This window comes from Aulonocara sp. 'chitande type north' Nkhata Bay, linkage group LG13 (assembly GCF_057382095.1).
Source record: "Aulonocara sp. 'chitande type north' Nkhata Bay isolate Kocher_YH1m ecotype deep benthic linkage group LG13, A_spYH_male_GT1.1, whole genome shotgun sequence".
In the NCBI taxonomy this organism is placed as follows: Eukaryota; Metazoa; Chordata; class Actinopteri; order Cichliformes; family Cichlidae; genus Aulonocara; species Aulonocara sp. 'chitande type north' Nkhata Bay.
The window spans coordinates 5,755,959-5,781,062 of record NC_141356.1 but is presented as its reverse complement, the minus strand read 5'-3'; the positions used below and the strand labels follow the sequence as shown (position 1 = coordinate 5,781,062).

Below are 25,104 nucleotides of genomic sequence, written 5' to 3'. Positions count from 1 at the left end.
AAGGCTGTCAGCCAATCGTGTGTGTTTATTACAAAACCCACCTCGGGAAAGTAGTCCTGTGGAAACTTCGCCTTCTCCAGTGTGGGTGTGCTTTCTAGTGTCTCTGAGCAGGTTTCCTTCCCGACCACCTTTCTAAATTTCTTGGCTGAAGAGGAAGCGAGGTTGACAGTGATGAAGGGAGAAGAACGGGGAGAAAAACACACACTGTTACAACCACAGAAGGTTCTTTTTTTAACACTGTGTGAGTGAAGTGTGAGTCTTAATCTTCTAATTAGACTGATTCTTAAAGCTATTTCAGCTTCATCAGACAACTGCCCCACCTGCTGGTCAGAATGAGGAACGCCTGCACTCGGACGAGGAGGACAGACTGAGATGTAAAGTGAGTAAATGCCTGTCTTTGATATTATTGGATCACTGTAGTGGATTAAATGCTGTAGATTTAAAACACTGCAGTCCCTGAATTTTCATTATATTCTGTCATAGGCCGTGTGTACACTTATACTAAAAGATGTTGATGTTAAAAATAGTCAAAGTTTACAATAACAATGTCAGTTTATGTAGAAATTCAATCTTTACACTGCTCTGAATACTCTGTTTCACAGGGTTTTTTAAAACTCTTGGCTCTGTATGGGGTCATAGAAGGTTTCGTGGTCACCACAGGCACACAACAGCTGTTTAAAATCTTTAGTTTGCGACTTAAAGTCAGCTAAAGTGACTTCTTTCAGGCAGATGATGATGACCCCTCTCCTAAGCCCAGTTAAGGCCTTACTATGACGCAAGGCAACTTTAGGAGAGTGAAAGTATAAAAACGTAGCACTGGATATGGGAATAACAGGCTCCTCTTCACCCTCCTCCACTTCTACACCACCCAGGGTTAGGGGGATTTTAATCTGTTTGGAATTCCTTAATGGAAAATATTTTAATAGAAAAAATATAATGCCTAAATGTATGACACTTCACTTGAAATCTTCTGCTAAGTTTCAGAAAATTTGTCTGAAAGTTTGCATGTGGCTAAAACAGTCCCAGCCCAACTGGACAGGCCACCAGCTCAGAGATCAGAAGATTTTATTATTTGCATTTCGTGCTCAAACTAAAATTGCAAACTGACTCTTAAAAACATGGAGACTGCTAAAACAAATTATGCCCGATTAGCTGCTAATGTACTAACATCTGCAGATGCCCGGTGCTGTGATTTTAAATCAAATCTTAATGTGTGTGCACATGGGTACATGAATGCGCCTCTGCTCTCTCTTGTGACCCCTCCCCTTCCTTCGCCCTGTCCTTCACTGGGGTAACTGGTGCTAATGCTGACTTGGGTCTAATAGGAAGCGAGGCGGCTCCACATCTATATCCCCTCTTTAATTAGCGTGGTCACCGGCCCCCTGGGCCCTCTGACACCGCAGGCTGATGAGACGGCCATAGCTGTCCAATAACCTGCTGCACACCATTACTGTAGGCCCGAAATCGTATGAATTAAATCCTAATATTTATAAGCATTACCATTCTGTCCCGCTCCCTTTACATTATCCTCAAAGACCATCACAGCCTACTGCTTTTGATGGAAGCAGGAATAGCCTGCAAACGGTCGCATGTGATATGCAGGAATGTGATAAAGGGGAATGAAGAGAGGATAGTGGTCATGATGTATGTGTGTCATGTGATGGAGAGAGGTGGGGTGAGGCTCACCTTTGAAATCAAACTGTTGGATGTTTTTCAAAGAGTCGTGGATAAAGTATAAACTTCCAAGAGCCTGCAAGAGAAGAAGACGTTTTTAAAGACATTTATTTATCAACTTTTTGTTTTGTCAGGAGCTAAAAGTCCTTCAAAAGCTTTTCACACCGTCAGTGTTTAAAGGACTGACCTGATGTGAAAATGCCTAATAAACTGCGCTGAAAGCAAAGCCAGCACAGATCTTCCACACTCCACAGCACACTGCACAAACACTACACACACCCCATCCGGCTACACAACAACAGGTGCACCGTGCTCTCGGTACAGTACGCTCGCAGCGCGGCCTCTGTGCACCCTATTCTGGAGTCTTCTAACGTGACGAGTCAACAATTTGAGCTTTCAAAGGACACATTCAGATGGACTTTTCAATGAGCAAAGATCAACTTCAATAGGCTTAAAATCTTAATTTTCCCTGTGAACAATCAGGAAACTTTCCCAGTCGGTGGACGAGCCAATCAAAGTCTGTGGGAAGAAGTGAGAGTGGTGCAGAGGGGGATTTGATGCGGTTCACAGTCCGCTACACTGCTTTTCTGTTGGCCTCTTTACATTTAGGGCAAATCGAGGCAAAGCTCGAGCTCAATCCCCTGTGTCTTTGAGATAGCAGACCTTTGATTTAGGATAATTCCGAGTCTCCTTTTCCTTCAAAACAGAGCCAGAGAGCGGAGCGGAGATTCAGCTATGAAGACCAGAGCAACCAGATTAAAACGTAAGTGAGTAGAGGGAGAAAACTATTGCAAAAGAGTGAGAAAGATAAGAGCGAATGTACAGGAAATGATAGATGAGTAATGGTGGATGTGACGGAAGGAAGAAGGAGAAGAAATCAGAAGCGAGGGGGGGGGGGCTCAATGCATGATCTTTTCCCGTTTTTTCCGCACTCTTTCCAACACGCTGGGAGAGAGTTCGGGCCCGGCCTGGCCTCTGCATTATTTATGAGCGCCCAGCACATCTTGAGATTAAACATTTGCTGATTTGTCAAAAGCACAAACACGAGGTCCTGCCCATCTCCTTGACATATAAGTTCAGCCGACAGAAAACACTGTCGCACATTTAATTGATGAGAACCGCGCTTGGTGACCCGAACCACTGCCGTCAATCCCTCTCCTGCTCAGACGGAGGCAAAAAGGAGGAGGGGGTGGGGGGGGGGGGGGGGGGGTGCATATGAGAGGGGACAGCGTTGGGCGAAGGCAGGACTCAAGGTCGCAGCTTCCCATTGCGAGAGGACAGCTTCCAGGAAGGCCCCCCTACACTTATTTGTGCTCACTTGTCTTTATGTTCTCTTTCACCTTAAAGTGCCAACAACGGGCCTGGACACAGAGATGGATAGGAAAGCAGGGCCAGGGAGGCATAAAGGTGCCATTTGTCAAAATGGTGCCACTATGCTAACTGCTGCTGTTTGTGTGAATATTTCACAGAGGAGTGAAAAGACCATTATGCCGTATTATTGTGATATATTTCCTTTTACAAAAGAAGAGGAATTTTCCTTTTTTATTTTTATTACAAATTAATTTGCAGCTGCATTTTTTGTTCTATTTACCACCAGGTCAAAGTGCCTCTTACTGCTAGATTAACTGAAAATTAATAGACAAAAATGTTAGCAAGTCATTCAGGGTGTAACTTTGTTACCAGGCAAAACTGAATAAAATAGACTCGTGTTCGTCATCTGTTCAAGCAGAGCATTTTCTACTATAATATTTTATTAAAAAACCCAAAACTTAATTATTTCAGGGGAACGGTGATGGGCAGCGTCTCTGATTTTGAAGCCTGAACCAAAAATAATTATTAGAAAATTAGATTTTTTTAAACTTCTGACAAGTTAAAAAAGAAAATTATAAATGTGCATATATGTGTTTCCATTTGTATCATTTTTGCTACATTTGGCATTTTTGTTTTTCAGGAAAAACACACACACATTGATGTGGTAGAGGTCCCAAAACCTCACAAAAACTCAAATACGACACACTTGGTGTTAAAGGGTTAAATAAATAATTAGTAATTAATCATTTTGTGGAGCTCATCCAAACATAAAAGTAAAAAATAAACTTTATAATAAAGATTTTATAATAATAATAATAATCTAAACTTTATTTTCTTTAAAAAAAAAAAAGCTGAAGCTGATACCTCCACTTGCCCCCAGCACCTGTGACTACCAGATATAAAATTAATATGACATCAAACAAACCCGCATGAATCAATTATCAAATAAATTATAAACAACTATGCTTAAGTGGCTATCCGTGTAATCGCAAAAATCTACTTAACCCTCAACCCTAATAAATATTCATCTGACACTGGGGTTCAGATCCCAGCAGCAGCTGCTGGGCTCCCTCTCTTCTCCTCTGCCTGCCTGCCTCTCTCCCGCACTCTCCATGAAGAAGCTATTATATTAGCAGGGCGCAATTAATCCATTTGTCTCTTTACATGACAGGCTCAAAATATTCATTAGGGCTGGACTGCGCTGACAGGCCATGCTTATCTTTTACCAGTAGCTTTACAATGGCCTGTGTCAAACGTATGTTTGTCACGTCCCTCTTTATTGATTAGCTGCCAGATTCACTTGAAATAATTAAAAGTATATTTTACATATTTATAAACCCCACTGCCACAGCGGCTACTTAATTTTCCATTAGTAAAATGCAGTCTATTAAGTGCACCATGAGGTCCGCAGGGGGAGGTAAGGGGGAAATGAGTAATCACTATAATTGTAGACAGAAAGACAATAACCGCGCCATAAAAGCTGGGGTTTTATGACTTGATCTGGCAATGCTATCTCTTATCACAAGTCCTATTGGCTGCACCACTCACAGATAAGGGCGCACTGACACCACGGCGGCTGGGCTCGCGCTCTCTCCGTGCACGTGTGCGGTTGACATTTCCAGAACCCCCCCCTACCGACCCGCCACCCAGCAGATACGGCCTGAACAAGTCCCAATAGACTGGCTGGTGGAAAATAGAGACTTGAGAGCGGCAGTACATAGCCTGCATACTTTGCTCCGCTGAATGCTTTATCGATACCGAGGGCTGCAAAAATTAGTTTTGGCTCGTGAAGAGAAGCAGGAATTCTGTGACCTCTGAATAGATTTTCTGCGTTTAATGTGAAAAATGAGCCATAAAGCAAACATAAAAGTAATAATTTTTCTTCAAGGTCTCACCTCCAATCTGTGCTAAGGGAGAGTGGGCCAGTCCCCAGGAGAGCTGACACATACACACTCCGGTGTCATCGCTGTATAGCTTCAGAGGGTAATGCTCTGCTGCCTCTCGGACACTGTAGTGCAGCTCGTGGGTTTGTAGAGGACGACGATGAGAACACGCGAGCAGTACGGGTGTTAATTAGAAAGCAGGTGATGCAATTAAGTGTTTATTGTGCATTACTGCTTCTTGTGGCAATAGAAGTCAGTGATTCACATCTGTGGATGAGGACTGTTTGTAAAAGGCTGGATTTACTGCTCTTTGGGCCCTTGTGTTTTTTGTTTTTTTAATGCCAAAGGTCTCTAGGGCTGAACAACCAAGGCGCAGTGCCAAAAACTTCATTTCCTGATGGATCATTTGAAACTGGCCCATAGACTCCCAATAGCTTGCACTAATAAGTATAATTACATCCCAATACAAAAAATGGTTTAAAAATGGGGGATTATTTTAAAATAATTGACACATTTGGATTTTGTTAAAGCTTTCATGCATGCAGCTTCCTGACCAGGCCTGGTATCATTAGCTGCCTGTGGTGGTCCCCGGTCTGTATCCAGGGTTTTTCTCCACAACACATGACAGCTGACAACTCCACTCGTTCACATGTGGTCAGTTCTGACTTGTAAAAACACACACACACACACACGCACACACACACACACACACACACACGCACACACACACAAGAACAACAACAACATAGTGGTGGCCAAATGCTGTCACTGAAGCTGGAACAACGTAGGATTTTTAAGATTATTTTAATTCTATTGATTCTTCCATCAACTGAGTAATGTTGAGTTTTGCTTTATTAATGTGCCATAATAAATGTTCAAAAGAGAAAAATTGCAGGTCTTTTAAAATTAACTGCTCATTGATTTCCTTTCTAGACATTGCAATGTCTTAAACCGCATACAGCATTGTGCATGCCATTTTGAAATAAAAATAAAAATGTTCAAAAATAAGTATAGAATCTTAATTACATTAGTTTCAAATACAATAAAGTAGGCAATCTCAACTAAGACACAAAAACATTACCTTTACTCTGTCTTCTTGGAAGGCTTTAGACGTTAACGGGAGGCAAAAATAGTTCTGATAGTATTTTACTGTGTGCTAGTGAACGAGTGTGTTTTTGTAAGCCTTTAAAGGACCATGTGGTGGTTACACACTGAATAACATTCTGATGATGTAAATTTTAATTAAGGTTATAATAATAATGAAATGAATGAGTCCAACCTTTATTTTATTTTTTTAATATTATTAGATATTAGCTAAAATCAAATTTTGTATCATTTCACATTAAATGGGGAACATAATTTCTGGCTCCATGTTAAATTATGACAACATCGTCATCATTGCTGCTGTTGTGCTCTCAGTCTTTTTGTGTAAACACCGAGGCCTGCCCGGGAACTTTTTACTCACAGGCGTGCTTCCAGGCGTCTGCTTTAAGAGTAAATGTGGGTGAAACGTACGCATTTACATGGCGACGACAAAATTTAAACGAAGAATCGAAGCAAAAAAATTTGTGTCGTGCATTTTTCAGAATCAAGTTGAATGTGAAATTTGTTTTTTTACACTCCGCCTGACTATGTGGTATTCCAAACATGTGTTGCCAAGAAGGAAATCGTGTGCCCTCTGGTGGACAAACGATGTAACGTCGACATTCATATCATGGTTGAAGGTTTCTCCCATATACTCTTTACTGTTTTCATTGTTAGTTTTCAGGCATTACAAATGTCCCAAGATATGAACAAACAGCTCACATTAGCCTGCTGATAATTCAGTCAGTGCAGTCTAGAAGCTAACTACGTACATGCATGCTATCTTTTGGATATAGTCTATAAACCGAAGTCTTTATAGCACATTTTTATAGTTTTTAATCTTTTCTTTGGTTTCTTTGGTATTCCAGTGCCATTTTTTTCTGTAACACTGCAGTTCACTCGGTCTCATTTTAGACTGCAGTTGTAATTCTGGCCTATTTCAAGCTTAAAATGCAGCTTCTCACAAGTAAAGTCTTGTTTAATGAACTCAGTCTCGTGCTTAATAGGTGCAAACTCAGTGTTAACAGGGACTGGCACACAGGCATGGTGAGCTGGTTTGCATATGAATGACTGCGGAACACAAACCTCAACCTGAGTCAGAAGTTCTGAAGCACTCAGTCCAAACCTTTTAGCTAGTTTAACTATGGCAGGTGGCGCTCTGTTGCCATTTACATTTACCAGCTGAGGTGCAGCACCGTCCCAGGTTTGAGTGGCAGTCCCATAGGAAACAACACAAAAAGTCGTTTCGTGAGGCGCTTCCTGAACATTCTTTGCGGAGACCAGCCACCAGGCCCAGGCTCTTCCAGCAGCCACCAGGCCCAGGATCCTCCAGCAGCCACCAGGCCCAGGATCCTGCAGCAGCCACCAGGCCCAGGCTCTTCCAGCAGCCACCAGGCCCAGGCTCTTCCAGCAGCCACCAGGCCCAGGATCCTCCAGCAGCCACCAGGCCCAGGATCCTGCAGCAGCCACCAGGCCCAGGCTCTTCCAGCAGCCACCAGGCCCAGGCTCTTCCAGCAGCCACCAGGCCCAGGATCCTCCAGCAGCCACTAGGCCCAGGATCCTGCAGCAGCCACCAGGCCCAGGCTCTTCCAGCAGCCACCAGGCCCAGGATCCTCCAGCAGCCACCAGGCCCAGGCTCTTCCAGCAGCCACCAGGCCCAGGATCCTCCAGCAGCCACTAGGCCCAGGATCCTGCAGCAGCCACCAGGCCCAGGCTCTTCCAGCAGCCACCAGGCCCAGGCTCTTCCAGCAGCCACCAGGCCCAGGATCCTCCAGCAGCCACCAGGCCCAGGCTCTTCCAGCAGCCACCAGGCCCAGGCTCTTCCAGCAGCCACCAGGCCCAGGATCCTCCAGCAGCCACTAGGCCCAGGATCCTCTAGCAAGGCACCAGCAAGTAAATCAACAGTGACTTCAACGGGCCATCACAAGGAAATACCAATCTCATCATTTTCAAAATGCCACCTAAAAAAGCAAACCCAGGAGTTGAAGGCAATTAACCAGTGAGGTTAATTGCCAGGACAGGCCGGGTTTCGGCAATCCTCAAGGGTGCTTCGCAACCAGTGGGCCTTAACGCTGTTAAGATGCCGCCTAAGAGGAGCAACGTTAATGAGGAGGAACTGGAGGACATAAAGAAATCCCTAAACTTTATGTCTGAAGAAATAACAACAATTTCCAAACAACAAAAACTGATACTCAATTTAATGGATGATATTAAAGAACTAAGAAGGCACAGCGAGGAAAAGGACAAGAAGATTGCTATGCTGGAAGGACGGGTGTCAGATCTGGAACAATATTCAAGAGTAAATGATGTGATAGTGACAGGACTGGAAACCAAGCATCAGACATACGCACGGGTAGCAGCATCAGAGAGAGGGGAGCCACCCGAGCAAGAGCTACGCTCTTTGGAAGAGCAGGTAATGGCCTTCTTTAAAAGCAAAGGTATAGAAATGGACAGTAAAAATATTGAGGGATGCCATCCTCTTCCGAGAAAAAATCAAATACCTGCCATTATCATTCGTTTTGTTAATAGAAAACAGAAAAAAGAACTGCTCAAGCAAGGAAGAAAGCTAAAAGGTACAAATGTTTATTTAAATGAACACCTAATCAAGAAAAATGCAGACATTGCAAGACAAGCAAGAATATTAAGAAAACAGAAGAAAATACAGTCAACTTGGACGTCAGACTGTAAAATATTCATTAAGTTAAATGGAACACCAGAGCAGGCTAAGGTTCTAGTCATCAAAGAGATGACTGAACTAGAAAAATATAACTGATAAATGCAAAGCAGTGCTAAATATGATGGGACCGTCCAAGTGCACAACCAACGCAGATGTCTGACAATTTTCAACTAACAACTCATATAGATATTGAAAATAAGACATTGATGTATGACAGCAACATAGATCCTGATTGTAATTTCTTTAACAATAAGACAAATGAATGCAATTATTATACAAATGAGCAACTTAAAAAGGAATTCAAGGTAGAACAGGGTATAACAATGGTTCACTTTAATAGTCGAAGCTTATATGCAAACTTTCAATCCATCAAAGACTACATAACACAGTTTGAACAGCCATTCAATGTGATAGCCATATCGGAGACCTGGATAACTCCTGGAAAAGAAGAAGACTTTAAAATAAATGGATATGAATTCCTTCATGTAGACAGGATCAACAAGAAAGGAGGTGGGGTGGCACTTTACATTGATAAAAACCTAAAGTACAAAAGAATGGGAAGAATGACAACTGTTATTGATGGAGTGATGGAATGTTTATCAGTGGAAATAAGTATAGAAAAAAGGAAAAACCTAATTGTCAGTTGTATATATAGAACACCAGGATCTAAGATTGAGATATTTAAGGATAATATGGAGGACTTATTTACAAATATAAATCAGAAAAGAATGTTTATTTGTGGGGACTTTAATATTGACTTATTGAATCCAAATCATAATAAGAGTACAGAAGAATTTATTGATTCCATGTACAGCATCGGTTTATTTCCACTGATAACAAGACCGACCAGAATAACATCTCATTGTGCAACTCTATTAGATAATATATTTACAAATATAATAGAAGGAAAGATAAAAAGTGGGCTGTTAATCAATGATATAAGTGACCATTTACCAGTCTTTGCATCTTATAAATGCCATTATAAAGTGAACAACGATGGACATAAGATTATTTACAAAAGAATAAGAACAGAGAAGACCTTAAATTGTCTTAGAAATGAACTTTTAAAGCAAGATTGGAATATTGTGTATGAACAAACAGAAGTTAATAAAGCTTACGAAGTATTTTTAAGAACATTTAACACATTACTTGATAAAAACTGCCCAGTAATTGAAATCAATAGGAAACACAACTATGCAGGAAGACCATGGATGACAAAAGGACTACAAAATGCCAGCAAAAAAAAGAATACCTTATATCGAGAATTCATAAAAAAGAGAACAATAGAAACTGAAATGAAGTATAAAACTTACAAAAATTAATTAACTAATATAATGAGATCCTGTAAAAGAGAGTATTACATTAAAAGGTTAGAACACAATAAAGATAACACAAGAGATATATGGAATGTATTAAACAGAATAATCAAAAATGAATCAAGGAATAATGATTACCCTGGATACTTTATAGAAGGGACAAGAAGTATTAATAACATGGAAGAGATAGTAAATGGCTTTAATGAATTCTTCGTAAACATAGGGCCAAAACTGGCAGAAGAAATAAAGGTTGATGGAATAGAAAGGGACACTGGTGAAAATATTGAAAGGAATAGTAGCTCAATGTTTTTAAGAGCAGTGGAAGAGAAAGAGATTTATGACATAGTTAGAGGACTTAAGAACAAAACCAGTACAGACTGGAATGATATTGATATGGTAATGGTAAAGACAGTTATTGATGGTATCGTAAAACCATTAAAATATATATTCAACTTGTCGTTTCAAAAAGGAGTTTTTCCACAAAAAATGAAAGTTGCTAAAGTTATTCCCATTTACAAAACCGGTGAAAGACATCATTTTACAAACTATAGACCAGTGTCAATACTCTCCCAGTTCTCTAAGATACTGGAAAAACTCTTCATAAAAAGATTTGACAGTTTTGTGGAAAAATATGAATTAATGACAGATAGTCAGTATGGGTTCAGAAACAACAGATCAACAGCTTTGGCACTGATAGATCTAATGGAAAAGATAACGGAATGTATGGATAATAAGAGGTATGCGCTCGGAGTTTTCTTAGATCTAAAGAAGGCGTTTGATACTGTTAATCATGAAATTCTATTAAAAAAACTGGAAAAGTACGGGTTTAGGGGAGTGGTTTTGGAATGGTTAAAAAGCTATGTAGGGAATAGGCAACAATATGTACAAATAAATGAATATAAATCTAATTTGATGGATATAGCTTGTGGAGTACCTCAAGGTTCAGTACTGGGTCCAAAAATGTTTATTATGTACTTAAATGATATCTGCAGAGTATCGGAGATTTTAAAGTTTGTAATATTTGCAGATGACACAAATATACTGTGTTCAGGTGTGGAGTTGCCACAGGTTTTGGGGATGATCACACAGGAATTAACGATATTAAAGAAGTGGTTTGATATAAATAAATTATCATTGAATCTAGATAAAACCAAATTTATGTTGTTTGGAAACCAAAAGAAAAACATCGAAGTAGAAATATGTGTTGACAATGTATATTTAGAAAGAGTAAATGAAATAAAATTTCTTGGGGTGATCATTGACCACAAGCTCTGTTGGAAGCCACACATTACTTATGTTCGGGGGAAATTGGCACGGGGCATTGCCGTCCTGGGAAAAGCAAAGCATATGTTGGATCAGAAAGCACTGCACATTTTATACTGTGCTTTACTACTGCCATATATGAGCTACTGTGTAGAGGTCTGGGGAAACACATACAAAAGTAACACACAAACAATAACTATAATACAGAAAAGGGCCATTAGATTAATAAATAATGTAGGGTACAGGGACCATACAAATGCACTCTTTGTCAAAATGCAAGCTATTAAATTCCAAGACTTGGTGAAGCTTAAAACAGCGCAAATAATGTATAAAGTAAGAAATAAATTGCTTCCCAAAGAAATCTGTAAATTGTTCATAGAAAGAGAAGGTGGGTATAACTTAAGAGGGAAATGGAATTTAAAAATACAAAGTGCTAGAACAACTTTAAGAACTATGTCAATCTCAATTGCAGGAGTTAAATTATGGAACATAAAACAGTTTAAAGTAAAATATAAAAACCTAATTTTAAATAAGTATAAGAATGAAGAAAACGGGGTTAACCCAGGACGGTAATGTTGCTGGTAATGGTGTTGCGGTTCTTTTTTGTTTTTTTGTTTTGTTTTGGTTTGTTGTTTTTCCATAACTTGTGTATCTGCAAATATACACATTCTGTATTTTTCATATGAAAGAAACTATACTGTGGTGGGGCTTGCTAATTTCTTGTTTTTGATTTATGTATGTTATGTTTTGTTTTACTTCATATGTTTCATATGTTGTTTGTTTAATTTAAGACAAAAAAAAATTAAATGAATGAGAGGTAAAACTTGAGGGGGTAGGGACAAATAAGTAAATACTTCAGCCTACTCCTTTTCAAACAAATAATGGAATGATATTTTGTAATGATTGTGAAGGCACATGTTTGAAATGTTTGAAATAAAAATGAACTGAACTGAACTGAACTGAACTGTTTTTGTAATTTGGGAGTCATTCCTTCACTGATAAGATTGCACCATAAATACTTGAAGAATTTATGAATTGTGGGAACATAACAACATCAAGGCCATGACAGAGGTTATAAACAAGCCACAAGTTACGCCAAGGCACTAAACCATTTTATGAGGAGGAAAAACAGAGTGTTAGTGTGCTTGTTGGAATTCCTCAGTGCAAAGGAGGACTGGGTGCGTGTGAGGGCTGAAGTGACTGACCTATTAATCCATTAGTCAATCCACAGAAAACCATGTGGCAACAATTTTAAGTAAGCTTGGTTAATAAAACTTGTTTGGTTTGGTTGTATCGTAACCCGAATGCTTGTGTTCCCTTAAAACACTCCCTTAAAATAACTAGGCGAGTGCGAAATTATTATGAAGGTGAAAATAATACTGCCTTTGATTAGAGCATAATAATCCTATAAAGTGATGACACTTGCCCTGCAATGAGGGTTATCTGTCTGTGGACTACAAGCTTGTTCCAGCCACCTGCAGAGAAATATCTCCTCAGAGTTTTCCGTGGCATTTTGCCTTCTGGAGAGCACAGACAAGAATGGGCTATTTTCCAGTTTATATCTCATTGCTCAGAAATCCCTGGAGCCCCCCGCATCTGACAAATCACGAGTGATGCCACACGTCCACACAAACCTGCACGCAGAATCGTAACCCCCAAAAACAACTCACAAATGTGTACACACACACACACGCACATACACACACAGTCTTATCGGAAAGGTCAATCAGATATGCTGTCATGAAGAAATGGTGTTGCAATACATCAGGCACACATGCTAGCCCCACACAGCTCAGAGAAGGAAGCAGAGACATAAGCTCTGACTAATAGGTACATGATATCCCCATTAATCACTAAACTCTAACATTTATACATGGCTAAACTGTAAGCACACTGAATCAAAGTGCAAAAGGCAAATCCATTAGTAGACAATAGAACTGCATGCTGTGTGCTCTAACAGCTACTGGATTTAGGAATTGACAGATCTTTTTCAAGATCCGCCCTCCACATCCCAGCGAGGGACCCATTGATATGCAGGATCCAGAACTAAAAGAGCACCTTCACAGGAGCCTCTCTGCACAAACCTCCAATACCGCACAAACAGCCTGTTTGTCATCGCCGGCGAAGAAAACACCCTGGCACAAAAGTGAGAGGCATCAATAGAGGTGGCTTGCTTTTTCTTTTTTTTTCAGCCTGGAGATACAGATGGAGAAGTATTTTCTACCCCTCCTCAGCCCGCCGCCCACCCCAGGCTGCCATATGTGTTTGCCAAGGCCCTCTCCCAGTGCCATTGATTGAGTATTCAGAGTATTGAGCCACAGTGTCTATTATTCATCAGCTGCCTGGAAGGCCTGACTGGATACACAGACAAAACTCTCATTAAAACTTCCTCTGTCACTTCCTGTGATTTGAAAGCGGCTCGAGTGTTGGAGCCATCCGTCACGTCCTGAAGAAGCCCTTGTCTCTGGGATGTGTGTGCTGGGGACCATAGGTAAGGGACGCAGGCAAGGAATTAGGGTGTTCACAGACATACTTAGAGGAAGCACGTTAATGTAAATTTATTTACTTATTTTACAGTAATTAAGATTTAAGTTAAGCTTACTCTCCCTTAATGCTCTTCTGCTTCTCCTGGGAAGGAAATCATGTGCGAGCTCTGCTAGAAAATTGGTTTACAGGGCAAAGCAGGACCAGTATTGATCCCTTAGAATTAAAAGAGGAACCACAGATCTTTGATTCAGATTCTGGCAGTGCACCTGAAACTCATTTCGACTGCTTATACAGCTACAGTAAGTAATGAGGATAATAATGAGTAATGGGGACATTCGTTCGCTGGGCAGGTTTTTGGATAATTAGCATTCTCGCGCGCAGCTGTGATCTGCGGTTTCAAACAAAACTTCAGTTGTGAAAAACGACTGAATGGTTCGTTGGGTAGGTATGTAGGTAAGAAGGCAGTTTACTAATCCCACAGGGAAATTTTTGTGTTACAGTAGCAGGATAAAGAATAAAAGTAGCACAGCAGTGAAACACGGTTACAGTAAAAGTGTCACAGGTGCATAGTGAGGACTTTATACTCCATTTTGGACAGCACTATTAAAATATGCCAACCAAAGCACACTAGTAGTGTGTAATATAAAGACGGCCTAAAACAGAGTTTTATTTGTAAACCAAGTTATTTGAAGTAAAATAAAAGTAAAAGTAAGACGGCAGATCTCTAACTGTAGGTACTGTAATCTATTTGAAACATTGAATTCCTAAACTAGAGCATAAACCTGTTACAAGTTTACTTCAATTTCACTAAGACACATTAGACTAATAACAAAGCTCATATTTGACCTATTTAAGCAAAAGTTTGGGTGATCAAAATAATAACAGGCTTCATCCTCCAACACGACATGTGACGTGACGGCGCCGGACATATCGCCGTATTCCTTTTCCTGTATTTCCCAATTTCAGGCATTTATTGATCGTCTACTTCAAGTAAGCCCCCCCGGCTCTGCACGGATCAGTTATGATACCTGTATTTTAGCGCTGTTGACTCAAAGCTTTTGGCAGAGTGTTTCCGGGCTTCCACTTCATTATTCTAAAATCTCCCAGAATGCAGAGCGACACACGCTCATGATTGATCTCGAAACCACTGATTTTATTTTCTTTTGAAGAAAGTATTATGGATGGGTCTAAACAAGGCATAATTGGCCAAACCCACGGCAGTGCCTGACCTGCCAACAATCCAGACCCACTCCCAAGGTTGGCTGCCTCCCTGGGAAATATTGTGCATTAATTTCATTTAGTCTCCCCTCCAACATTCAATGGTAGAAGTTAATTAAATTGCTTGTCCATTGTGTTCATCCACTTACAAAGTTAATGATATTGTGCCGGGGAATTAAAGAGCGTTTTATAAAGCGCACGGGATGGGAGCTGGCAGGCACTACATTGCCCGGTTGAACCCTGTCAGTCGGCGGGCTTCTGGACCCCCTAATTAGCGGTGAAATGGATGCTTCCATCTGCCAATTTCCTGCCACGCTCATCAGTCGTGCAGTCGCTCCTCTAACCTGCCCGGCATAGGGGTCTAAAGCAATAAAACCATCACAGCAATGACATTCAACAAAAAAAGAAAAGTGAATACGCGTCTACATGATATGACTCAGACTTTAAAAGAGCTACTTTATAATGCTGCGTTTTTGTTTTTTTGTTTTTTTGTGCTCCAGACCACACCATTGGCTGGTTCAGCATAATCCTGATGGAAGACTTTGATAACTTTGTTAAAAAATGTTCGATACACACAGTAATAGCACCTTGCTTTTATTTTTATACAGAGTGGTTTGAATAAATGTCTTCTGATAAAACAATAAAAAAGAAATGATGCACATTTTGATCCAATGCATGCTCTAAAACTTATTGAAAAAAAACAAAAAAATACCTCGGTGCACTTCTAATTAAAGGAAAACGTCTGAATTTGAAAGCGTCATTTCTGCCCTCTCCCCAGTTTCCAGTAAAGGTAGCAGCGGCCTGTTCAATAGAGAGAATGATTAATGCTCATATATATTCCAGCTGCGTATTTACTAATACCGTGTTGCTACTTCAGCAGCTTTTAACGAGGACATAAAAACTGAGGATCAAAGTAAATGGGATTACACCTGTGGGGCCTGAGCCGCTGGTGACCTCTTAATGAGGTTGGGCAAAACCGTCTTTTGCATGGCAGAAGAGCGAGCATAAATTCATGGTTAAAGAAAATTAAATGGAGCCACGGTGAGGGCATTTTTTCGCTGCTTGATGCAGGTACGCCTTGCAAATGAGGCGCGGGATCAAAAGCAGGAAACTTAACAACCAACTTTGTGCTTTTTTTAATTTGCATTGTGGACTCCAGTTTATCCAGTTGCCCAAAAGGTGCAGGACACAACATTTCACACTACAGGAAACAAAGTGTTGATGTCATTTTGTGTTTCTATTAGCGTGTTTTTTAATGTTTTTTTTTATGTAGCTTGTTCAGGATGCTGCGGCTCGCCTTCTTACCGGAGCTAGAAAATTTGATTCTATCACTCCAGCTCCTGTCGATTTACATTGGTTACCAATCAAATATCGCATTGAGTTTAAAATTTTGCTACTCGCTTTTAAAATTCTGAATAATACTGCGCCCAGTTATCTCACTGATCTCAATCTGTACACTCCTTGCTGAGCATTAAGATCATCAGGTCAGTTACTCCTGGCCCAACCTAAGCTTAGGCTGAAGACCAGAGGCGACCGTGCCTTTGCTTCAGCTGCACCTAAACTTTGGGATAGCCTCCCTGCTTCTATTCGTGCCTCAGACTCTATCCAATCCTTCAAATCAAGATTGAAAGCTTACTTATTTAACCTGGTTTTCCCGTACGGTTAATACCCTTATTAAATTTATAATTCATTTTATTGCTGGTTTTTAACTTCTTAGTTGATATTTTGTATTCATGAACTGACCTTCCTGTTGAATTGAGGTTCGATAACTGTTTTACTTAACTCTTCCGGTCTATTACCTTCTGTCTATGCTAGTGCTAGTGCCCGATCTGTACTGTTGTTAATTGATTTATGTTGATTCTCTGTATTATTGTGAAGCACTTTGGTGCGCCTTTCTGGTTTTTAAATGTCCTATAGAAATAAAACTGTATTGTATGTAGTTTTTTTTTCTTTTTCTTTTTTTTTGGGGGGGGAGACATTAGGGCCACCACAGATTTAAGCCTGTTTCACCTTTAAGTTGACTTTATGTAGCCTGACAAAGTCTCCAAATCAAAACACATAGAAGCAAATAGCCTAGACAGGGTTATTTCTGCTGATGAATTGGAGTTACAACCCAATGCATGCATTTAAAACTAATAGGGATTCTAATAAAGACACTACTGAGTTGCATTATGGGAAATGTAGGATGTATCTGGTGCACCACACATTCTAAATTCCGTCTAAAGCCAGGATATCTCTGCCTGTGCTGCGTTGATTTTGGCCATTCTGTTTTAAATTTGTCTCCAAATTCAGAAGCAATCCAAAATTGCCTCGATTTCATTATAATCCCTCTAGCAAATTCTTTATCCATAATTTCAGTGCAAAACACAATTTTAAGATTGGCCCTATGCCAGGGGATATTTACACTGCATGTCAGCTTCTGTTAGAATCACTTCAGACTGAAAACAGCAGTGTGATTAAATATTGTTTAATCAGTTTAGCTTAAAGGAATCTGGGCTTATTTGCAAAAGCTTTGCTGCCCTGGGACCAATGAAAAAAAAGCAATTGGTCACACTAGTTCAGACTACACAGTTATAATTAATCACGGGTCATTTAACGAATTCAACACGAATATAAATCTATTGCAATGATATAGATATATATATATATACATATACATATACATACATACATACATATATACATATATATATATACATATATATATATATATATATATATATATATATATATATATATATATATATATGTGTTCCACGTTTGACTTTGACTCATAAAAGACAGACAGGAAATGGGGAAAAAAGGGAACATGGGGGAACAATATACAGTTTGTAATTTCATTTCATCTTAATTCAGTGATTTGTTATACACTGTTACTGTTTCAAGAAGCTCCCACAGCCTTGTATGCAGTATCACAGTCTACAGTAATATAAAGGAGAGGCTTTTTTTCAGCTACTTTCAAAACTCCGTTAACATTTGCAGAACAGTAGGTGTATTTCACAAACCAATTTATGAAATGTCTGCTCAGCCTGCACAAAATCCTCGATGTTATCTCTCAAATGTAAATACGCAAATGAAGTTTTGTTCAAAGAAACCAAAAAAAACAACAAAACAAAACAAAAAAACCAAAAGTGACTAAAACAAATAGGCACACACCTTTGCTAGCGAATACACATTTCTGCACTGTCGGGTCACACATCGCTGACAGACTGGACAACTGTTTTTACTCTAACTTCTATCTACTCCACGTTATCACAATAAAGAAAAAAGAAGACAAGTCCGTCTCATAACACCACCTAGTACAAAAGGAAAAGTAAGTAAGTGGCAACGTTAAGTCATTTACAAAAACAAATTTAACACAAATGTTTTATAAATATGCTGACAGAGTTGGCCACCGGTCCAACCAATCCACACGTAGTGATCACAGACTGTATATAAAAGATGGAAGTTTCCACGCTGACCTCAACGACTCATTTTAAAGCCTCGGGCAGTGCATTTTCACTATTTGTGGAAACCGAGCGTTCATAGTTATGAACTAACTCCATAAACAAGTGTTTCCTGAGGTCAGAGATTTGCAGGCTTTTTCCCCTGCTGACCACTAAAAGGTTGCAGGTCTACGGCGCTTCTGATTTGCTTTCATTTTTCAGAACCATATGCGTGTCCTTCATAGTCATGGTCAGGACTTGTGTAATGAATTTATAAATAAATGTTTCTGAGGTAAGATGATTCAGCGGAGAGGCAGTACATTAGATTATAATCAAAATGACATTAAAAAACATCTATTGAGAGCTGTATATTATAATTTGCCTAAATTTATCAAAGCATTTAAGATTCCTCGAAAAAAAAAGAAAAAAAGAAAAGATGTGCTTTTGAAAAGAGCAGTTTATCAAAGCACTTTTCAGGTCACCTAGCCCCATGATTTATATAACACAATGATAAGATTGGTGTCTAAATATATAACATTAATGATCTCACGTCAAAACGCTACAGTGCACAATTTAATCTAGATTTAAGCCCAACTACTACTAACACGGGATGGAACGCGTATTCTTTGACGAACACCGGAGAGCAATGTGTGGGACAATTATTATTTTGATCTAAAGGGGAATCATACAACGTCTATTCCTCCTAACAAGATCAACTTCTCAACTCTAAGTGTTTCAGACAACTGCAATTGGGCATGAAAGGACCGTTCTTCTTTCCTCACAGGAAAATCAACTTTAAATAAACCGTTGATCTAAGAGGCCGGCGTAAACGGCCACTTTCTCTAAATAACCGTGTTGTCCGTGCTCGACAAAATCCTCATTTCAAAATGGGATATGAAGATGATGAATATTTGCCTTATTAGATTGTTGCTAAAGATGAAAAATCAAAGTCTGGATTAGGCTATCCATTAGTAATTAAAGTGACATTACCTCCTCTCTATTTTCTCAAGCCACCGCTTGGTTGCCAGAGCCATTATTCAATTGTTTCGCATGCTGGGGATACAACGTCTTTAATATACTTATGCTCATTAATGTAAATCATATTTGGCTATGGATGTCCAATAATCAAAAAGAATATTTCAACTTGTAATTCCCCGTCTATAAAAAGTATTCCCATTAGGGGAAGAGGCCCATGCAAATGACAGGTCTTTGAGCCCATTGATTTTTTTTTCCTCTACCCCGCGTTTTGGAAAGGCTGCTAATGTTGTCATGGACTGTTCATCAATCTATATTTTTATCTGATTCAATATTGTGCCTATTCATGAGGACTCATTTGTGAAAGAACTGATTAAATTAGGATCACACAGGCTGTAGGATGACTGGAAGCAATATAATTGTAACTGAACACTGGAGTTATATTAAGACTGGAAGGAAGTTTGAAAAGTTTACACACACACACACACACACACACACGCGCACACACACACACACACACACACGCACACACACACAGTGCGTGCAGAAAGTATTCACAGTGCTTCACTTGCTCCACATTTTTTCATGTTACAGCCTTATTCCAAAATGGATTAAATTCATTTTTCACCTCAAAAAAGTTTGTTTGACTTTCTTGGAAATGTATTGAAAATACTAAAAAACTAAACTATAAAAATGTAAATAAGTATTTGCAGCCTTTTCTGTAAAGCACCTTTGGCAGCAATTACATGCGCAAGTCTTTTTGAGTATGATGCTGCAAGCTTAGCACACCTGTTTTTGGGCACTTTCTCCCATTCTTCTTTGCAGAACCTCAAACAGCAGGTTGGATGGGGAGCATCGGTGCACAGCCATTTTCAAATCTTTGCAGAACTGTTCAGTCAGGTTCAAGTCTGGTCTCTGGCTGGGCTATTCAAGGACATTCACAGAGTTGTCCTGCAACCACTCTTCTTCTGTAATCTTCTGTGTGCTTAGGGTTGTTGGAAGATTAACCTTCGTCCCCAGGTGCAGAGTGCTCTGGAGCAGGTTAACATCAAGGATGTAAATTGCTGCATTCATCTTTATACCACCTCAATACAATCCTGTCTCTGAGGTTCACGGACAATTCATTACAATGTACACTATGGATCCAAATCATGTCCAATCAACTAAATTTACCACAGGTAAAGTCGTAGAAAATTCTGACAGATGAACAGTGGGAACTGATAACAATTTATATTTTTGTGCTGTTTTTTAAAAAGATACACCTCCACCTTGCTTCTATGACTAGATCACTGGTTCCTGGGCTGATAGTGACCCAATGCTAAAATCTGAGCTGAACTCTAACACATATAGAGTATGTCAACATCTGGGCCAGAGTGGGCGCAACTTTTGATATCAAATAATCAGTATTGAGCAAATTCAACTGTCCCTGAGGATGCTGGGATAGCTGTCAGAGCTGTGATGTGAGCTGGAAAAGTAATCAGTCAGCTTGTGTCCAGTGGCAGCTTTGATTCTGTCCCACGCTGCCTGTAGCTCGCTCATGTGGCCTTGTAATGATAAAGTGGCATCCTTGGCTGCCCAATGAGAAACAGCTCTATTCCAGAGCCCCATAATGAAATATATTCGTTTGCTGCATCTTAGTGGCACTACTTTGTCACTTGTGAGAAGAACTTATCACGAAGGTCCCCATTTCTCTGCATCAAGAGCCCTTCCTCCTCCCTTAGTACAAACACAACTCTTTCTAAATGAAGGCAACATCGTCTAGATCATGAGCGATCCCATGAAACATCTATAAAATATGACAGCTCCTGCTGCACAGGGACAATCGATGGCAGCCTACAGTATTTCCTAAGGCGCGAAGACTCAAGAGCGCTTCCGCAACGCTCGGGATCGGGTAGTCACCCCATCAGAGCAAAGGGTTCAGTTTTGAGGTCGTGCTCAGAAAAATCATTTTTTCCCCCTGGGATGTATAAAAAAAATAAGCAGCTTTCTGTCTGTGTGCTGTCTGAGTATGAGCAGAGGCGTTCTCGCCGCACAACAGTGACCACAGGACCGTGAAGCTTTAGAGGAGTCTGCAAAAACACACGCAGCAGCTCGTCTCAGGCTAAGACGCCCGTCCGGTGGCTCTTTGTGGCCTTCTTTGTCTTTATGTAAAAACCAATGCTCTCCAATGATGTGTTATGTAAAATTCCCAGAGGCTTGATTTAAATGGTTGGATATCCTGCATGCTAGCTTAGTTATACTCCAGTGCATCGCCCCTAAGAGCACATGGACGCTGCATGAAAAGCAAATGTAAATGCAGCCTTAGCTTCTTAGATAACAAGAAATTATGTCATGCGTTTTTTTCCCCTCTTATTGTATTATTATAATAATAAATAAAAAAAGGGGGACTTTTCTTACGCAGATGTTTCTTTTTTATCCGTACAATCACAGCATCCGGCTGTTCCTATGGCCTCTCTTAAAAGACAGCTTTAAGTTGCGAGGGAGCAGAGGTCCTGTGCCAGGGGCGAGAGTGGCAGCAAACCCTCGCCTGCTCTCCTGTAAATATCACACCCACAGAAATGTGAGGAGAAAAGAGGATTTGGAGGGGCCCGAGCAGGTCTGCAGCAGGTCTCCTGGGTCTCCCCCTTTGAGTGCTCGACAGATGACCAGGTGGTAATGTATTGTTGATCTTCATGTCGCATAGAAGCGGAGCTTAATACACTGTGTACACTACATCTGTTACATTAACATGCCTGTGGTTTTGCAGGTGACACCATAAAGATGTAGCTTTAAATTGTTTAATTCTCATAGAACTTGAGCATTCAGAGCATTTACCCATTCACATACACATGTTCATACAAGTACTTTTTTCTCTCTATCGAACATTCCCACTCCGACGAACTCTGCATTCAGTAGCTTGATGTTTTGGTATGTAAGGATCGAACCAACAACCTTCTGATTAGTAGAGGACTGCTCTAATTCTTGAGCTACAGCCACCTCCAGATTGTAGCAGTGCACCTACAAGGAGTTGCAGATGCATTTTATGCTATTTTAAGTGCATCGTTGTATAACAGCCTGGAAAAGATTGCCTCTGCATTAGAACTAAAGAAATCTAGTTTAATCCAACTAGTTTCAGAACTTGGACTCTATACTTCTTCAGTGGGATCTTTTCAAGGTCTTTACAACATCAAGTGATGATGAGTTGGTGTCCTAGTGTGTCTAAACAACAGAAGAAAGAAATGGAGATTCAGTTAAAGTTAAAGGTGGTGACTGCCTTTGTACATATTTCAGGACGTCGGTGGGGCAGTTTGAGTTCTTGTTGGCAGAGTTGGGATCACACATGTATCATACACATTTTATTATTTCCATGATTATATATTCAGTACAAATTCTGAGTTACAAGTACAGTTGTTGCCAAATGCAGCAGTCTGATGGTCAGATCTGTTTATTTGCAAAAAAAAAAAATGGGAGGAAATTTTTTTCCTAGATCCAAAAACTAAATGGCACAATTACATCTAGCGAAATTACACGGTTGGTGTGAACGGCTACGTTAAGAATAGGTAAGTCTAAAAAAAAAAAAAATTTTTTTTTTTTTTTTTTACAATATTTGTATCTCATCAGATACAAGTAGCTTGTTGAATTTGACTTGTGAAAATACACAAGTTTACCAAAAGAGATCCATGAATTGAGACACAGTGCATGCACAGCATTTTGCTAACCAAGGGTTTTTGATGATTAGCCAGCTGTTTCAGCAAACAGAAGTCGTTGTACAGCCAATAAAGAGGGTACAGAATATCAGCTAAAAGCAAACTATTAAATACATTGTACAATTACACATTTAGCTTCTCCTACAGATTTATGCTCCTAATATCTCAAATCTACAATCTCACAGTCAAAGAAGAGAAGATTTGGATCTCTGAATTCGCAGAAAAGCATCACTTCTATTCAGCCAGAGACTGCTTTGAAAAGTCTTTTTTCTTTTTCTCGTCTTTTCAGAAATGTAATTAGGCTGTTAAAACTAAGAGCTCGAATTTAACTGAAAGAGCATAACGTCCAATCTAATAAGAGGGCTCTTTAATGAGTAGCTAATTATCTACAGCATGGTGCACACAGGGTGCTATTGTGGCTTGAACTTGTGCAGGGAGCCAGCTGACTGGGGCACCCTTTGTGTTAGATTGGTTCCCACTTGGGAAACATTATTCACTGAAACATGGTTATGCTTTGCTTTATGCCTTTATAAAAGGCACCACTTGGATATGTTATGGGGTCAAACAGAGGTATGTCTATTCATTGGGATGATTGTGTTACTTTTAGGGGGGGGGGGGGGGGGGGGGGGGGGACACACACAAACAAAGCATCTAAGCATCTAATCTTTAAGGAGTTGCATGAAATGAAAGGGTCTGCTGACTGCGAGAAGTCGACTGTCGTGACTCAAGTTTTTAAAGGAATCTCATAAAGTGTAAAGGATCTATCTTTGCCTTTAAGCTTGTGTCAAGGCAATAAAGAGAATCACACACAACATAAAACAAGACCAAGAAAGCCAAACAACACGGGATGAGTGAGCCCAGTCAATAAATGGGCATGTATATTTGCTTGCTCAGTCATAAGAGATTTATTTTGGTGTGTGCATAAAACAGGACAGAGGCAATACATCATAAGCGACTGCATGCTCCGCCTTCGTTAAATGCACAGTAAGTTTCATCAGACAGAGTCTGGGGGTCCCCTAGCTGTTTCCTTCCTTTCTGTTTACCCAGCACCGCCCCTCATCTGTTCAAGCCCGTCTCCCTCTGACCTCCACAGCCTTAGCGCGACTGCATTAATTTTCCTAACAAAAATCAATCGGCCAAGGAATGGGACAAGGAGAAAGGGCCTTGTTATTACACCGAGCAGGAAACACCCTCTGACTGAGCGCGTACAGCTGTTTTTATAGGTAACAGTTCAACAGAGGGGTGGGGGGGGCGGCAAAGGGATTGCTCATTTCCCCTCACCCCATAGATGAGTCACTCCAAATAAACTTACACATGCCCTATGTAATGTCATTAGAAAATGAGGCTTAAAGACAATACAGGGGTTATTTGATGTGAATTTGTTCCCTGTTAATCATAAGGGAGAAGCATATGAGAGCAATTTGTCTGCAAAGATGGCAGTGGAGTGTTGAGGTTTGAAGAGGAAAATAAAGCACTCAGTCAAGGGAAAAAGAGGGCATATGACTGCAAATTCCCAGCCATGTGGCCGTTTCATTTTTGTCTATTTATGTGCTGGCTAGCTGAACAGAGTCGCAAACATTCCCTAAAACCAGATTAGGAAGTTATGAGGCCTATAATTAACCGGCTGTTTCAGCCGAGAGCTTCGGCTTCCTGTTTCCTAATGAAGAGCGAGTGAAAAATGATTTAATAATGCAACAAATGTGCCTTACGAGCTATTAATAAGTAGTACATAACATAAACATGACAACAATATTGGCTAGACATTTAAAAGAATGAATAAACTGTCCGCAGTGGGGAAAGTATAGAGTTATGGCAAGTTAAAGGTGAGAGGCAAACACTGAATGCAGAGCTTGGGATGCCATTACTCTGACGGCAAACAGGGGATCATGAGCCCAGGGAGTGACTGAGTGTGCGTGAGTGCGTTGGCGTGTGTGCGTGTTTAAAATGGTCTATGTGTTTAAAATGTGCTGCACAATACCTGCTAATTCTATTAAGTGCTCCTGTGGTGTGGCTGTGTGGTTATGGGTTGATGTAAATGGACGGCTGGTTGACTAAACAATGCAATAGCATTAGAATAAGGTGATTGGATGACAAAGTGCAGTAGAA

The 25,104-nt window shown here is 40.1% G+C and overlaps 2 protein-coding genes across 3 annotated transcripts in view; one reads left to right on the top strand and one right to left on the bottom strand.

Moving 5' to 3' along the window:
* Positions 1-25,104, bottom strand: part of inpp5a (inositol polyphosphate-5-phosphatase A) — a 167,914-nt gene that overhangs the window by 66,183 nt on the left and 76,627 nt on the right. For both annotated transcript variants that reach the window (XM_086258379.1, XM_086258380.1), the window contains 2 exons: positions 1,687-1,750; positions 42-145 (listed from right to left, as the gene is read on the bottom strand). In XM_086258379.1, coding sequence (XP_086114505.1) covers positions 42-145; positions 1,687-1,750 — 168 coding nt within the window. The remainder of the gene's footprint in view (positions 1-41; positions 146-1,686; positions 1,751-25,104) is intronic.
* LOC147315523 (uncharacterized) lies at positions 8,032-9,926 on the top strand. The gene has a single exon (XM_086258378.1). The coding sequence runs from the start codon at positions 8,032-8,034 to the stop codon at positions 8,722-8,724; it is 693 nt and encodes a 230-aa protein (XP_086114504.1). The 3' UTR covers positions 8,725-9,926.

What these genes read in the sequence shown, in the direction of transcription:
- LOC147315523 (XM_086258378.1), top strand. Translation starts at nt 8,032, where the DNA reads ATGCCGCCTAAGAGGAGCAACGTTAATGAGGAGGAACTGGAGGACATA.